The 17,606-nt window shown below is 43.9% G+C and overlaps 1 protein-coding gene across 4 annotated transcripts in view; it reads left to right on the top strand.

Annotated features, from left to right (window-relative positions):
• LOC126998849 (uncharacterized) overlaps positions 1 to 17,606 on the top strand; it is an 82,340-nt gene that overhangs the window by 59,020 nt on the left and 5,714 nt on the right. For all 4 annotated transcript variants that reach the window (XM_050861004.1, XM_050861003.1, XM_050861002.1 and 1 more), the window contains exons 2-3: positions 14,701 to 14,884; positions 15,252 to 15,334. In XM_050861004.1, coding sequence (XP_050716961.1) covers positions 14,702 to 14,884; positions 15,252 to 15,334 — 266 coding nt within the window. In that variant the 5' untranslated portion in view covers position 14,701. The remainder of the gene's footprint in view (positions 1 to 14,700; positions 14,885 to 15,251; positions 15,335 to 17,606) is intronic.

Raw genomic sequence — 17,606 nt, 5'->3', positions numbered from 1 at the left:
ACCTTTTTCTCACACATCACGAGACCGCGAGCCGTGAAGAAGAGTGACCGCGGTGGGGAAACACACACACACACACACACACACAGATGCGCGCGCGCGGGTATACTCTCTCTCTCTACTTTCACTCTCATGCATTCCTTCAATTCACTTTCTTGCTTCATTTGCTTTTCTTTTCCCTTGAGTTATTCTCAGAAAGTTAAGGAAATAAGGTTTATATATTTTTATTTAAAGTATATTGTAAGAAAACATTCACTGTTTAGTTTCTGTACTACAAAGTTGAATGTCTTTTAGTCCAATTAGTTTTCAATGGTAACATTTTTTTTTACTTGTCTGTCTGCATGTATGTATGTATGTATGTTTGTATGTATGTATGTATGTATGTATGTATATAGAGTTACTTGCAAGACTTTTCCATTTGTTGATCAAAGTTATATTTGTGGTACTTTCGCTCTCTCTCTCTCTCTCTCTCTCTCTCTCTCTCTCTCTCTCTCTCTCTCTCTCTCTCTCTCTCATTACATTACGAAATTGCGTCTCAGCTAACATAGACCTTTATCTGTACGTGCGTGTGTCGTTAAATAGGCCTAGAGCAAGTTTGTAATGGCGCACGTGCGAGTGTGTGTGTGTGTGTGTGTGTGTGTGTCTGTGTGTGTGTGTGTCTGTGTGTGTGTGTCTGTGTGTGTGTGTGTGTGTGTGTGTGCAGTTTCTTTTTTTCTCTTTTCCTGTCTTAGTGAATGTTTTGTAGATTTTACAGGTTTTGAAGCAACACACACACACACACAAACACACACACACACACACACACACACACACACACACACACACACACACACACCTCGGCTCATGCAATAGTCATGCCGAGTTGAGGATGTGGGTCACCCCCTTCACTCATCGTACTCACCGCCCTTCTCTCTCTCTCTCTCTCTCTCTCTCTCTCTCTCTCTCTCTCTCTCTCTCTCTCTCTCTCTCTCTCGTATCACTTATCATTTTCTTACATATTTTTTTTCTCACTCAATAACTCGACATTTTTCAGTTCAAATTATTTCGTACCCGACTAAATTTTCCTTTTACTTAAACGTTTAAACAAAAAGCTAAGTGGGTTGCGGTCTGGGGCAGCAACACTCACCCTTTTTCTTGTTCGGCGTGGCATACTTAAAGCCCCGAGAAGGGTTAGAGACGTAGAGGGATGGGCGAGAGAGAGAGAGAGAGAGAGAGAGAGAGAGAAGAGACGGAAAGTGAGAGTAAAAATGCGGTAATGTAAGGTTTGGAAAATAGTTTGAGGGTGTTGGTTTGGTTGAAGATGAGGGCGAGAAAGAGGAAAGGATGTAGGAGTGAGAGAGAGGACGAAAAAAGGGTGTGTGAGGACGGGCCAGGGAACTGAGTAGAAGAGAAGGAAAGGGAGAGTAAAAATGCGGTAATGTAAGGTTTGGAAAATAGATTAAAGGTGTTGATTAGGTTGAAGATGAGGGCGAGAAAGAGGAAAGGATGTAGGAGTGAGAGAGAGGACGAAAAAAGGGTGTGTGAGGACGGGGCAGGGAGCTGAGTAGAAGAGAAGGAAAGGGAGAGTAAAAATGCGGTTTGGAAAATAGTTTGAGGGTGTTGGTTTGGTTGAAGATGAGGGCGGGAAAGAGGAAAGGATGTAGGAGCGAGAGAGAGGACGAAAAAAAGGGGGTGTGCGGGCGGGCCAGGGAATTAAGTAGAAGAAAAGGAAAGGGAGAGTAAAAGTGCAGGGATGTGAGGCTGAGAGGACGTGTGGAAATGTTGGTTAGGTCGAGGAAGAGGACGAAAATTAATCAAGTCAGTGAAAGTGAGTGCCGGGATATGAGGTTAGAAGGAAGTGACGATGTTGGGCTACGTCGAGGAAGAGGACGAAAAGGAAGAAAGCTTTGAGGATGGATACAAAGATGGAGAGAGCTGAGGGCGTGGATGAGGATAATAGACAGGTGCGTGGGTTAGGACAGGTATGGATAGCTATGGGGGGGGGCTGTACAGGGATAAAGGTGAAGGCAGGTAAGAGCAGATAGGTGTGGAGGTGAGAGCGAAAGTGTAAGACAGGTAAATAAGAGAACAGGAATGGAGGGGATGTTAAGGGTGAATGTAAAGAAGCTACAAGCGGACAAAAGTGAACGGAGATGAAGTGTAAACATGACTAGGTGTGAAGAATGTATGATGGCAGGCTTGAAAGGGGTGTGAGCGGGTGATGGGGGCGGGAGAGTGTGAGCGGAACTGGATGTGAGAAATGTATTGAGGGTTTGAACGAGAGTGTAAGCGGGTGACGGGGACGCGTGTGCTGCCCGATTGAGGCTGATTTATGCGAGGTAGACAACCGGGCTGAACCTGCAACGCTTTACTGGGGCAGAGGAACCTGTTTCGTGGACCGGGTAGCATTGAGGTCAGCCTGATAATATGTATGCAGTGGGGATTGGAATGGATTACGTGGGCCAGAGAGAGAGAGAGAGAGAGAGAAGCTTTACTACTGTTGCGACGCCGTGGTGTTTATATAACCATCCTACTTAGGGAGATGTTGTGTTGGAAGTTCATTGATTTGTGATGTTAAAGAGGTTTTGTTGATATGTATTATAGAACCGTAAGTAAAGAAAGAAAGGCAGAGTAGATATGTAAAAACGAACATCATGAGTTGGGAAGAATCAGTCAACGTGTTAGGTTAGAAGTTACTTTATTTGTGTTGTTAAATAGGTGTTGTTGGTAAGCATTAGTGGAACCGTAACTGATGAGGAAAAGGAAGAATGGAACGAAAAATTGGGTGTTGGGAAGAATCATCCAGTGTGTTATTTTAGAAGTTCATTGATTTGTGTTGTTAAATAGATGTTGTTGGTAAGCATTAGTGGAACCGTAACTAATGAGGAAAAGAAGAAAAGAACGAAAAATTAGGTGGTGGGAAGAATCAGTCAGTGTGTTATTTTAGAAGTTCATTGATTTGTGTTGCTAAATAGGTGTTGTTGGTAACCATTAGTGGAATCGTAACTAATAAGAAAAAGGAAGAATAGAACGAAAAATTAGGTGTTGGGAAGAATTAGCCAGTGTGTTATGTTAGAAGTTCATTGATTTGTGTTGCTAAATAGGTGTTGTTGGTAAGCATTAATGGAATCGTAACTAATGAGGAAAAGGTAGAAAAGAACGAAAAATTAGGTGTTGGGAAGAATCAGTCAGTGTTTTGTGTTAGAAGTTTATTGATTTGTGTTGCTAAAGAAATGTTGATGGCACGTATTGAGGAGCCGTACATAGTGGAAGAAAGAAAGAGTAGATATGCAGACTAAAGATCATGTGTCGGGAAGAATCACTCACCTGTATTCGTCTTCATTCTTCTCTTCTCTCTTTCCCAAGCAACGTAACTGATAAAAAGGGAACCGTATCATGGAACCGTAAGTAGTGAAAGCAAGGAAAGCGTATAACGGGAAGCTCGGCGTTATGGTTGGAAAGAGTCTTTGTATTATGGTATTGCGTAACCCTTCCTGTACCTTATCCAAGCACCATAACAAATAAAAAATGATAGACGAAAAAGGGAACCGTTCAAAATAGACAAAAGAAATACCACAACCCAGTGACTGTATTTTAAAGTTAAGGGTTGCCAGCTTGGATAATCAGTGTGTTATGATATCCCGAAAATGCTCATGTCCCTTATCCAAACACAATAACTAATAAAAAAAAAAGATAAAGGAACCGTAAAAAAAAAAAGAGAGAAAGAAAAACAACAACCAAGTGTCCGTATTTAGGTTAAGGGTTGCCAGCTTGGATAATCAGTTTGTTATGATATTCCGGGAGTGTTCATGTACTTTAACCAAACACAATACCTAAAAAAAAGATCAAGGAACCGTAAAAAAAAGAGAGAGAGAAAGAAAAACAACAACCAAGTGTCCGTATTTAGGTTAAGGGTTGCCAGCTAGGATAATCAGTGTGTTATGAAATACCGGGAATGTTCATGTACCTTATCCAAACACAATAACTAATAAAAAAGATAAAAAGGGACCGTAAAAAAAAAAAGAGAAAGAAAAACAACAACCAAGTGTCCGTATTCAGGTTAAGGGTTGCAAGCTTGGATATATCTGGTTCAGGTAAATTCCGCTCCTCTCTCTTCCTTCCTCTCTCTCCCTCTCTCTTTATATTTATTCACCTGTGCATCGAGCGGCTTACGGGGCGTCAATAGGGGGTCAGGGGGGGTGGGGGGGGTCGGAGCGAAGAGCAGCGGAAAGGACCAAGTGTTGCGGGTCGTCATGGGTTGTGTTGTGTTGTGTGTGTGTTGTGTTGATCGTGGCGCGGAGTGAAAGCGAAAGAGATAGACAGATAGAGAGAAAGAAAATATTGAAGATGATGGTATTTCTAGCTCTATAGAGAGAACTTGATTAAATAAGATAGATAGAAAGATTGAAATAGACAGATGAAGCACTCACTCTTACCCTTTATTTTCTCTCTCTCTCTCTCTCTCTCTCTCTCTCTCTCTCTCTCTCTCTCTCTCTCTCTCTCTCTCTCTCTCTCTCTTCTCTCTTTCCTCTCTACACGTCTTTCAATCGTCCTTTTCTCGTCTTTTTCTCTCCTCGTCTTTTTTCTCTCCTCGTCCGTTTCTCGTCTTTTTCTCTCCTCGTCCGTTTTTCTCTTCGTCCTTTTCTCTCCTCGTCCGTTTCTCGTCTTTTTCTCTCCTCGTCCGTTTTTCTCTTCATCCTTTTCTCTCCTCGTCCGTTTTTCTCTTCATCCTTTTCTCTCCTCGTCCGTTTTTCTCTTCATCCTTTTCTCTCCTCGTCCGTTTCTCGTCTTTTTCTCTCCTCGTCCGTTTTTCTTCTCCTCGTTCTTTTCTCTCCTCTTTCTTCCTCGTTCTCTTCTCTCCTCCCTGCACTGCATCCTCTCCACTCTTTTAGTTATGAGTGAAAATAAGAGTTTGAATAATATGAACAAGCAAATCTAAACACACACACACACATCGCTGTATATATTAGCGAGAAAAAAAAAATGTATGATTATTGCAAGATATTTTTATTTTTTTTATTTTTTAGTTTTTGTTGCCTTAATGGTTATTGCAAGATATTTTTATTTTTTTTATTTTTTAGTTTTTGTTGCCTTAATGGTGAAAAAGGTTTAGTTATTGCAAGATATTACTGTTTTCTTTTTGTATAGCATCCTAATATGGAGACACACATATTACCAAAGTGTGCTATATTAGTTACGAGAAGTGATTTAATAAGGAGGGGAGAGAGGGGAGAGAAAAAAGTGGAAATATATAGTTATGCGCAAGGCCAGAGAAAACGAAGAAAAAACATGTTGAGTAACTATTTCATCAACGACCACTTGACTAACTATGTAGGTCAGGTGATTAGATTCACCTTTGGGATACTTTACCTGTGTGTGTGTGTGTGTGTGTGTGTGTGTGTGTGTGTGTGTGTGTGTGTGTGTGTGTGTGTACCAGTCTTAGTAATTTTAAAGCCACAACAACAACAACAACAAACACCTACTACTACTACTACTACTACTACTACTACTACTACTACTACTACTACTTTTTTTTTTTTTTACATTTACTACTACATTAAAACGGGCCTCCATCTATTAGAGTTGCGTTGTGAGCGGTATATTTTCTCATATCCTACTACTACTACTACCACTACTACTACTACTACTACTACTACTACTACTACTAAAATGAAAGTAACAACAACAACAACAACAAAAACAAAAACAACGACTGAAATAACAACAATGACAATAGGAACCATAAGACACGATCAGTTCAATCTTTTCATTTTCTTCCTTTCGTTATATAATCTTTCGGATGACGTCAGCGAGCAGGAGAAAAACGACAGTGTGCTGCAAATATGTGTTCTATTTCCTAACTGAGCTCTCTTATTGATGGTATGACGCTATAGTTGTCTGTTCATGCTGACTCTCGTTATGGTGAAGTAGTTTTCTTTCTTTTTTTTTACTTAACTTGTTCCACTTTTTTTCTGTGCCGTGTGAAAGCAAAATCGTATCTGTTTCATTTATATTTGTGTGCTCGTCACCTTTGCCATATTATCGTACTCAGAGCCTCGTATTTACCGGTTTCTGAGCCATAGCTATTGCCAAGAAACACCAGTAATTAACCATTTTAACGATAACTATATATGAAGGCAGTTATTGGGGTCAAGGAGGCAGTTTTTTTGGGTCGGAAATCGGCAAACATATGAGGCTGAGTACGACAATCTGGCAACGTTGGTGCTCGTGTATTATTTATTTATTTATTCTGCTATTTATATTGTATTTTCCTCATTCCGTCTTGTTTCCGTCAGTATTTCCATAGTTGTGTAAAACGTATCAATATTGGCCTGAAATTCAAAGGAAAGTACGTATTATTTTGTGTCTTCATATTGCTTCTCATTCCTTTCTTTCGTGTCGTGATAAAATTTACCAACTGTGATATTCAGCTGACGTGCTCATTGTCACTAATGTGCATCTTACTATTTTTTTATCTCGTTCATTTTGGAAGAATAGTAAAACCTTAAAATTTAGTCATTCCATCTTTTCTACACTTTTCTAGTCGATTCTGTTGAGAGTGAAGGATTTTAAGACGCTCAGAATTAGACAGAAATCACAAACTTCAAAGGAAACAAACACATAAGCATGTACGCGGAATGTACGTGTTCAAACTTGTTCATACAACTGATAGAATGATTTTTAATTGTGGCGAAAGAGATATCGTAATCTTCTCATCGACTGGAAAAGTGTAGAAAAGGTGGACTGACTAATTTTAAGGTTTAATTTTAGGTTCTTCAGTTAAAAGATTCTTCCCCATATATTAAGGAAAAGAAATGTACTTTGCTTCATTTGCTAACACTCTTCATAACTCCTCCTTTCAAATGCCTTCCTTCACATTTAAGAACAGCAAATATAGAATGTAGTGTCCATTTACCGTGCTAACACTCTTCATAACTCCTCCTTTCAAATGCCTTCCTTTCATGATTACCTTTTCCCCGTGCCTTATCCCTGCATGCCTTCTCTCCTTCACATCTCTCTACACGTCTTCCTTCCTTCGTGCCTCCTCCATGGATGTTTTCCCTTTTTCCTCTCTCCTCTCAGTATGTCTTCCCTCTTCCTTCCTCCTCAAAGCATGTCTTAGGGCTGTATTTTAAGACACCATCGCTTCTCACATCAACTATTTCTAAAGGTCAAAGAGGGGATCAATCGAGTTTTCATGAGTGTTTTTTAAGGTTCATGGCACAGAAGAAGGGTCAAACCAGGGTCATAAAACTACCCCTGGAAAGGCCTACAGCTCCTACGAAAGCCATGTCAAATATGTGAACTTGGGCGACGAAAGGTTTTAAAATACGACCCTTATTTCTTTCATGGCTCCTTCCTCCATATCTTTCCCTCTCCTCCCTTCCTCCCCCTGCCATGTCTTCCCTTCTCCCTCCTTGCATGTCTTCTTTCGTCGCTCACTCTACTCGAGGTGAAGGTGAAGGAGCTTTCTCAGGCGCCGGGGAAACGCTGCTACTTTCAAATTCCTGGGAAACTGAAAGGGTTGAGTTGGTCTGAAAGTTCACCCGGCGTTTGTTTTTTGTTTTTATGCTGTTCTTATTTGTGTTTCTCTTTCTTTCTCTCTTACTTACTTTATTTCTTTATTTACTTATTCGTATATGTTTATTTATTTATTCATTTATCGACTTTTAAATTTGTGGAGAACTGAGAGCGTTGCGAGTGACTGAAATTGCTCCATGCGGTTTTTTTTATTCCATTTTGTTTACTTACTTGTTTTTCATTCGTTTATTTATATATGTATTCATTCAGTTATTTCTTTCTTTCTTTCTTTCCTTCGTTTATCTATGCAGGTAGTTAGTATTCTTTATCATCATTTCCTCTTTCATTTGTTTGTTTATTTATGTATATAGTTAGTTTATTTCTTTCTTCCTTTCTTTCTTTCTTTCTTCATTTATGTACATGTAGCTAGTTGGTCGTTTGTATAGCTGACCATTAATTTGTTCATTCCGTTCATATTACTTTACTCATCGAAAGAAAGGTGAGGTAAAGATGAATTACTTAAATCAGGCGCTAATGATATACAACTTTCGAAAACCTTATCATAAAAAAACATACACACACACACACAGTAGCCTCTCTCATTTGCAATTCGAATATAGTATTTGCATATGTACAATCGTCTCGGGTAGAGCTGGATTTCTTTTATTCTTATGGAGCGCTGTAAACGTAAAATTGAGATCATACACTGAAGCTATTCGTGGTCTCAGTGTTTATCTCCGTCACACGTGCAGTGGACTTAATACCAACACACCTGACTGAGGGAATACAAATGAATAGGAATATGATGATTGTGTATGAGGGAAGGTGTTATGTCTCGCGGTGGTGGCCTAATTGAACACCTGGGCATCGGCAGTGACAGGTGGGCAGGGCAAGGGAAAGGAAGGGAAAGGAAGGGAAGGGAGAAGAGAAGGGTCACTGGTCCATCGCTGTTGTCTTGCTGTTGTTGTTGTTGTTGTTGTTGTTGTTGTTGTTAAGTGGCTGCTACTTAGTTGTCTCGTGCTAATCTTAGAAGGAAAAAAAGAATGAAAGAAAGAAGATCGCGCTGAGGAATATTATAGCTCAGATTTGATTTTTTTCTTGTGTGTGTGTGTGTGTGTGTGTGTGTGTGTGTGTGTGTGTGTGTGTGTGTGTGTTTCTTTGTCGTGCGTTAGTTTGTTTTTGTTTCTTAGTTCTTTCTCTTCAGTTTGCCTGTTTGTTTGACACACACACACACACACACACACACACACACACACACACACACACACACACACACACACAAGTAAAAATAAACTCGGTCATCTGCTTTAGAGAAATGATACACAACTAAACAAATAAACTAGTACACTATCTTGAATGGATAAAAGGAAAGTAGTCAGCTATCCCGTCCACCTCCCCTTTCCACTTGCCTCCACCTGCCACACGAAGTTGCCATCATTTTCCGCCTTTCCCCTTCTCCTCGCCTCCCTCCCGTCCTGCCCCGCGTTGTCCGGTGAAAGGTTGGATGCTGCTGCTGGTGGTTGTTGCTGCCGCGTTCTCGCCATCTCAACCTATATCTATGTATCTCTCCTATTCCTCCTCCTTCCTCACTTCCTTCTCTCATTGCTTCCAACCTTAGACTGTCTGCTTTTTCTCTCTGCTGTTGTCTATCATTCAGTTTTCCGTTCTCTTCTTCCTTTATTTCTTCCTCTTTTGCTCCCTCTTCTTCCTCTTGTCCCTGCTTCTGTTCATCTATCCTTTTTCATCTTCTCTCCTCCCTTTGTTCCTTCCTTTTCTCTAAATTTCACACCTAAGACCTATTTCTCTTGTCTCTCTTTCCGTTCTTCCGTCCTTTCCCCTTTTCTCCTTCCTTTATCCCTTCCTCTCTTGCTTTCTCTCTTCCTTTTCTCATCATTTTGCATCCTAGACCAGATTTTGTTACCGCTTCTGTCCCTCCTTCCTTCCTTTCCCTTCTCTTCTTTCTTTATCTCTCCATCTTTATTGGTTTCCCACTTCCTCTTCTCACCCTTTCACACCCCAGACTTCCTGTTTTTGTTTATACCTCTGTCCCTCCTTTCTTACCCCTTCTCTCCTTTCTCATCCCTCCCTCTTTTGCTCTCTCATTTCCTTTTCACTTCATTTCGCATCCATACATCTGTCCCTCCTTCCTTCTCCCTTCTCTCCTTCCTTTATCCCTCCCTCTTTTGCTCTCTCATTTCCTTTTCACTTCATTTCGCATCCCATACCTCTGTCCCTCCTTCCTTCTCCCTTCTCTCCTTCCTTTTCCTCACCCCTTATTCTTTTATCACTCTTCTTCCCTCCTTCTTCCGTCACTGTCCTTCTGTTACCCTTTCTCTCCCCTTCCTTGACCTACTCCCTTTGTCCCTACCTTCCCATCCTTTCCCTTTCACCCCTTCGTCTGTCCTTCCCTTCTCTGCTGCCTTTCGTACTTTCTCCTGATTACTGCTAATTTACCCTTAACTTCCTTTCTTCTTCCCGTCTCTTCTTGAATCTCTTCCTATGTTTACTTCTGTTTCTCCAACCCTTTATTACAACTTCACATGATTTCCCTTGTTCATTCTCTCCTTATACCTCTCTTCAATATCACTCTTATACTCTTTGTCTATCACACTCTCTCTCCCAGCCTGTCATCACTCCCCTTCTCCCTTCATCTCTCCTGCCCTCCCTCACACCTCCTTCCCTCAAAACGGGGCGGCGAAAGTACGTGGATAGCCGACTCTCATCGCTCATTCCTGGGTGTTGTCCGTCGGGCGGTGCTACGTCTCATTCTTTATAGTGACTGTTTTATGCGCCACTCCCCGCCCTCCTTGCTGCTTTGTTTCTGAGGGACTGGCAGAGAGAGACAGACAGACAGACAGACGGTGATAGAAAGAAGGAAAAATAAAAAAGGGAAAGGAAAAGAAAGAAAGTCAAAGATAAACAGACAGACAGACAGACGGTGATAGAAAGGAAAAATATAAAAGGCAAAGGAAAAGAAAGAAAGTCAAAGATAAACAGACAGACGGTGATAGAAAGAAGGAAAAAGAAAAAAGGGAAAAGAAAAGAAAGTCAAAGATAAACAGACAGACAGACAGACAGACCTAGGCCACCGAGACAGACAATGAGAAAACGAAAGAAGAAAAAATATAGAAAGAAGGGAAGGGAAGAAGAAAGCGTAGAAGACAGAAAGGAAGGTAGAATGGACGAAGAAAGAGAAGAAGAAAAAATAGGTTACGAAGAACGGAACCTCAATATCATCCCGCCGTCGTGATCGTGTTTTTATTTTTATTTAGTGAAGTTCAACTAACAAAAAAAATCACGTCGTTTCCTCAAAGCTTCCAAGTTGAGACGCGGATCATGAGCAGTAATATCGTTCACCGTATAATTTCGCTGTAACTTTCTTAGATCACTTGCGGATGAAAAAAAAATATAAGTAAGAGTACGAATGAGCGAATATAAAACCAACACTCATATCTCATCAAAAAAGAGAGAAAAAATACAGACAAGACACTTATTGTTATGATGAAAGAAAGAGAAAAAGTAATAAAAAAAGTACGTTATTTTCTCACCATAAACCCCCAAAAAGTGAAACATCAAGATTCAGTTCTCGTCACAAAGAAAGGAAAAGAAATGACGACAACAATATTTTCTCATCATAAACCAAAAAAGAAAAAAAAAGTGAAAAAAAAACATACTCGTTACAAAAACAAAAGGACATAAGACCAAGCCAATGAAGCGTGAGATGCCGCCTCCAGGTAATCTGTCTGTAATGATCTCCTTACCTGGCAAACCCACCTGTACATTCTCCACGTGATTGAGAAAGACCCGTGCGTGCCTGTGTGTGTGTGTGTGTGTGTGTGTTCTGAATACCGCACAAGGAGTCAATATTTGGTGCAGACGAAGCGATGGTGTCACTGCCCGAAGGTGTCCAGGGTGGTGGTGAAGGTGGTGGTGGTGAGGGAGAGGGCGAGGAACAAAAAAGGGTGTCATGAACTTTGAGTAGGCCGGGTTTGTTGGGCCACGTGGCTGTCTGCACACACACACACACACACACACACACACACACACACACACACGGCTTGCTCGGACACGGCGCGGCCTTCAAAGAGAGAGGCTCGAGTGAAAGTCCGAGTCTCTCTCTCTCTCTCTCTCTCTCTCTCTCTCTCTCTCTCTCTCTCTCTCTCTCTGCTCTTTTCTTCTCTATTTTGCGGTCCCATGATTGTATAGCCTAATCAATCTCTCTCTCTCTCTCTCTCTCTCTCTCTCTCTCTCTCTCTCTCTCTCTCTCTCTCTCTCTCTCTCTCTCTCTCTCTCTCTCTCTCTCTCTCTCTCTCTCTCTCTCTCTCTCTCTCTCTCTCTCTCTCTCTCACACCCTAAGTAGAAAAAATAAGAGTAACGGGACAGTATAACCACTCCCTACCCCCCCCCCCCCCACCACCACCACCTCCCAATCCTTCCCTCGTCCCTCTTCGCCATCCTGCCCTCGTCCTCTCCTTGCCTCGCCCCCCTCGGCACGTCCTTGCGGTGGTGGTGGTGGTCGGGGTTCCTCCTCTTTGGCAGGTTTTCCCATCGACGGCCAAGGTCAATGAGCAACGACCGCCGTGCAGCCCATAGAAATGACGTGCGTGCTGCGAGGAAGGGAGGGAAAGGGGAAGGGAGGGGAAAGGGGAAGGGAGGGAAAGGGGAAGGGAGGGAAAGGGGAAGGGAGGGAAAGGGGAAGGGAGGGGAAAGGGAAAGGGAGGGGAAAGGAGAAGGACGTTACGTGAGGGGTAGTGTGTGTGTGTGTGTGTGTGTACTGATGGGTGGGGAGTGGGGTTATTTGGGGTGTTTGTGTTGCATGGGAATCTGGCGCTTTCTCTTTCCCTCTCTCAATATCTATCTGTCTATCTCTATCTAATAGGTGAGGAGTGTGATAATAAGGAAAGGTTATGTTATATGGGAGTCTAGTTCTGTTTTTTTCTGTCTGTCTCTCTAACTTTATCTATCTCTCCATTAATCTTTCTTTTATCGTAAGTCCACAAAGCGCCCAAGACAGATAGTTCGGTTATACGGGGAGGTTATGTTGTCTGGGAGTCTGATTCTCTCTTTTTCTCTATCTATCCATCTATCTATCTGTCTTAATATCGTATGCCCACAAGACGCCCAAGACAGGTAGCAGAAGAGAACCATACAAGGCGGCCCGGGGCAGGGGTGAGGAGGGTGGCGGAGGAGGGCAGGGAGGGCAGGCGGAGGGGAGCAAGGCAATGGGACGCGGCCGGCAGGTGAGAGGTCCAGCTTGCACACCTGCCCGCCCCCCTTCACCCCACCCTGGGACGTGCCGGGTCCGGGAAGGCGCCCACAGTCCCGTCACCCCTCCAAACACTGGTTTACATTCACCCGCGGGAGAAAGGCCTCGCGCGACCTTACGGCGGCGGCGGATTGCGAAGAAAACGTTGCCAGGAATCATGAGGCTCGGGTGGCGACGGTGAATTTGCCCCTTGTATAAAGAGTCAAGTGGCTTGGTTGTGCACATTAATTAAGACAAGGTTTCGGCCGACTAGTTACCAGGGATCATAAGGCTCGGGCGGCGACAGGAGTGAATTTGCACCATATATAAGCAGTTAAGTGGTTTGGGTGTGAATATCAATACGAGGTTTCGGCCGCCTGGGCTGTTAGGTTGAGGGGTAAGGGTCATATTCTTAATTATTTCGGCGCCCATGCACACATACTTGACACGGTTTTCATAGGAGTTTTGGGCGTTTCCAGGGGTAGTTCTATGGCCCTTGTGGTAGCTTGACTCTTTTTCTGTACCATGAACCTAAAAAACACTCATTAGAACTTTAAACACTTCGGCGTCCATGCACATATTTGACGAGGCTTCCGTAGGAGTTTTGGGCGTTTCCAGGGGTAGTTTAATGACCCTGGTGGTAGCTTGACCTTTCTTCTTTGCCATAAACCTAAAAAAGCACTCATTAGAACCAGACTGATATTCTTGTCTGCCTTTGGAAAAGTTTATGTGAGAGGCGGAAGCATCTTGCAATACCAACCAGAATCTCGTTGGCTGCTGCCTCGTGTCTGCCCCCTTCTCTTCCCCTTCCCCTCCATAGCCAGTTGCTTCTGCTGCGTCAGTGTGCGATGTGCTGCGTCAGGCTGTTTGTTTGTCGCGTGGATGGATGCGAGACGGCGTGAGCTTAGAGTCTGGGATGACGTGTTTAAAGCCATCCAGTGTTAGCACAAAATCTCCCGCTCACGTTACACAACATCGCTGAACACACACAGGAACTTAAAACTATCTAGTGTTCTTCTAAAACCTGTTGATGTTACGAAAGAGCGCTCAGCACACACGCGAACGTTTAAGTTGTCGAATGTGCCGCCGGAACCCCCGCCTCACGTTACACAACGATACTAAGCACACACGTGAACGTCAGTGACTTGCTTGAACCGCCTCCGAGACCGAGGGAAAAGGAAGTGTGTGTGTGTGTGTGTGTGTGTGTGTGTGTGTGTGTGTGTGTGGTTAACCAGTGAAATTGGTTAGTTAGCAGTTTATTGACCACATAGAAAGTTTAGTGCACTTAAAAAACACAAAACAATTTAGTCAAACACAAATACAAATATAAAACTGCAAATCTAATAACAGAAAATACAATATGGAACAATTTAAAACTACGGTCAACTTTTATGATCAAGTGTTATATAAAAATGAATCATAACAAAGTCTGAAAGTTTAGGAAAGAAACGCAACATCCCCCGTGAGTGGCACCCTCAGATATTATAAAGATACAAGAGTCGTAACACAAAAACCTAAGAGTTAAAAAGGAAGTAAAACGAAGGCGGGAAGGAAAAAGAAGAAAAAAAAAAAAGGAAGGAAGAAAGAAAGAAAGGAAGGAAAAAAGAAAGAAAGTAAGAAGAAACACAAAAAAGCAAACAGTGAAGGTAAAAAAAATAAAAAGAAGGAATATAGAAAAAGAGAAAGGAAGACCGAAAAAATGAAGAAAGAATAGACCATCATCTTCTTAAGCAAAATAACTCATTTCCGGCTCATGGGGAGGGAAACTAAAGCCGTGAGAAAATCTTTGCGTGAGGGTATTTTTTTTTTTTTCTGAGGTGATCGATTAAGATGAGAGGAAACACAACGTTCCCCTTGAATGTTGCCCCTCGCCAGGCCGGCCCGCGTATTTCCCTTCTCTAAGTTGGAATATGCCCACGCAGCGACGACTCACCTAACACATTTCTCCCTTGTTGCAGGATGAGACTTTCAACGACAGCCGCGTTGACGACTCTGGTGGCGTTGGTGGCGGCGGCGCCCCTGCCGAAGGAGCACGCCGAGGACAACCTGGTGGAGGCCCATGAGGAGGGGCTGCTGCTGCTGGTGCCCACCCTACCCGCCGACGGCTCAGGCGACAAGCAGGGAAATGACATAAAGAAAGAGGTGCGGGCTTGTGTTTGTTTTGTCGTTCTTCCAGTCAATCCAGTCCCTTCCATTTTCTTGCCTTTCATTACGTTCCATTTCTTTGTTCATTCCATTCTTTCCCTCTATCCAAATACCTTGTTTACTTACCCCTTGCCATTCTCCTATTCCTTCTATTCCCTTCATCCATTACGATCCATTCCCTTCAATTACATTACGTTCTATCTATGCGTTCCTCACATCTATCCAGGAGGACTTCCATCCCCTCACCCCTTAATTCTCTGTTTCCTCTTCCATGTATACTTCAATCCCTCCATCCCTTCTTTCCTTTATTCCTCCGTTTCCTCCTCCATGACCCGTCCACTCACTCCTTCATCCCCCGTCACAGGTTGAGTACGAGCTGATCTCCATCCCGAAGGATGTACTGCGTCGAGAGGTCCGTCAGGTCGCCCAACTTTACGGAGCTCCCCAGTACGTATACACCCACATGCACCCTCACCCTCACCCTCAGCCTCCCCCCTCACCCCCACTAGAGCCATAGAGTAGAAGAGTTCGTCAACCTTCATCCCTGGCGCCATGTTACTACCAAAAGAGACGCGCGAGATTCAAACGGATGCTGATATAATAGTTGAGTTTTCTTCTCCTCTAAGTATCGTCAGGATCTCGAAGAAGCTACTTAGAACACCAAAAACACTATTGCATCAGCGTCAGTTTGAACTTCGCGGGACTCTTCTAGTATCAACATGGCGCTTCTGATGATGTTTGCCAAACTGTACTATTCTATGACGCCCACTCCCCCCCTCTGTATGTAGCTGCTCGACCCACAGTGACCAAGACTAACGAGTAATCTTTCCACTAGCATACTTGTCAAGCGCACAGCAACGGAGGAACCACTTATGCATGACTGCTACGCTACGCCACTACTACTACGCTTTTGCAGTTCCTTGGATTGTAGTAGTAGTAGTAGTAGTAGTAGTAGTAGTAGTAGTAGTAGTAGTAGTGAAAGGAGGAGAACGAGTAACGGTAGAGGACACAGCAGTAGTCCATGTAGTAATTGTAGCAGATTTTCACGAACTGCATTTGCTACACGTGCTTCCCAAACTCTCCCAGAGCTTCCCAAACACCCCCAGAGCTTCCCAAACACCCCCAGAGCTTCCCAAACACCCCCAGACCTTCCCAAACACTCCCAGAGCTTCCCAAACACCCCCAGAGCTTCCCAAACACCCCCAGAGCTTCCCAAACACCCCCAGAGCTTCCCAAACACCCCCAGAGCTTCCCAAACACCCCAGAGCATCCCAAACACCCCAGAGCTTCCCAAACACCCCCAGAGCTTCCCAAACACCCCAGACCTTCCCAAACACCCCAGAGCTTCCCAAACACCCCAGAGCTTCCCAAACACCCCAGAGCTTCCAAAACACCCGCAGACCTTCCCAAACACTCCCAGAGCTTCTCAAACACCCCAGAGCTTCCCAAACACCCCCAGAGCTTCCCAAACACCCCCAGAGCTTCCCAAACACCCCCAGAGCTTCCCAAACACCCCCAGAGCTTCCCAAACACCCCCAGAGCTTCCCAAACACCCCCAGAGCTTCCAAAACACCCGCAGACCTTCCCAAACACTCCCAGAGCTTCCCAAACACCCCCAGAGCTTCCCAAACACCCCCAGAGCTTCCCGATCACCCCCAGAGCTTCCCAAACACTCCCAGAGCTTCCCAAACACCCCAGAGCTTCAAACACCCCAGAGCTTCCCGATCACCCCCAGAGCTTCCCAAACACTCCCAGAGCTTCCCAAACACCCCCAGAGCTTCCCAAACACCCCCAGAGCTTCTCAAACACCCCAGAGCTTCCCAAACATCGCCAGAGCTTCTCAAACACCCCCAGAGCTTCCCAAACACCCCCAGAGCTTCTCAAACACCCCAGAGCTTCCCCAAACACCCCAGAGCTTCCCAAACACACCCACAGCTTCCCAAACACCCCCAGAGCTTCCCAAACACCCCCAGAGCTTCCCAAACACCCCCACAGCTTCCCAAACACCCCCAGAGCTTCACAAACACCCTCAAAGCTTCACAAACACCCCCAGAGCTTCACAAATACTCCTAGAGCTTTCTAAACACCTCCAGAGCTTCCCAAATACCCCCAGAGCTTCCCAAACACCCTCAGAGCTTTACAAACACCCCCAGAATTTCCTAAACACCCTCAGAACTTCACAAACACCCCCAGAGCTTCCCAAACACCCCCAGAGCTTCACAAACACCCTCAGAGCTTCACAAACACCCCCAGAGCTTCCCAAACACCCCCAGAGCTTCCCAAACATCCCCAGGGCTTCCCAAACACCCCCAGAGCTCCCCAACCACCCCCCCAGCGTCCCAAACACCCCCAGAGCTTCCCAAACACCCCCAGAGCTTCCCAAACACCCCCAGAGCTTCCCAAACACCCCCAGAGCTTCTCTTCCATGGCTAACAAGGAAGACATGGCTGGGACGTTGCTCGAACCCACACATTCGCCTTGGGTAGACTAGACTCTGTTTAATAACTAACAAAACAAACAGCTAACTAAACAAGCAAACCAGGCAAAGTAACAAACTAAAAACAAACAAAACTAACTTCAACACTTCTATCTCGGCTGCTAAACAAACTAAGCTTAATAGCAAATCAAAATTAACTTCAACACCTCAATCGCGTAACAAACTTAACAAACAAACAAAAGTAACTTCAACACAAACGAGACAAACTACCAAAGAAAACTA

Source organism: Eriocheir sinensis, chromosome 15, assembly GCF_024679095.1.
Source record: "Eriocheir sinensis breed Jianghai 21 chromosome 15, ASM2467909v1, whole genome shotgun sequence".
In the NCBI taxonomy this organism is placed as follows: Eukaryota; Metazoa; Arthropoda; class Malacostraca; order Decapoda; family Varunidae; genus Eriocheir; species Eriocheir sinensis.
This window is presented reverse-complemented; position numbering and strand designations above follow the sequence as displayed.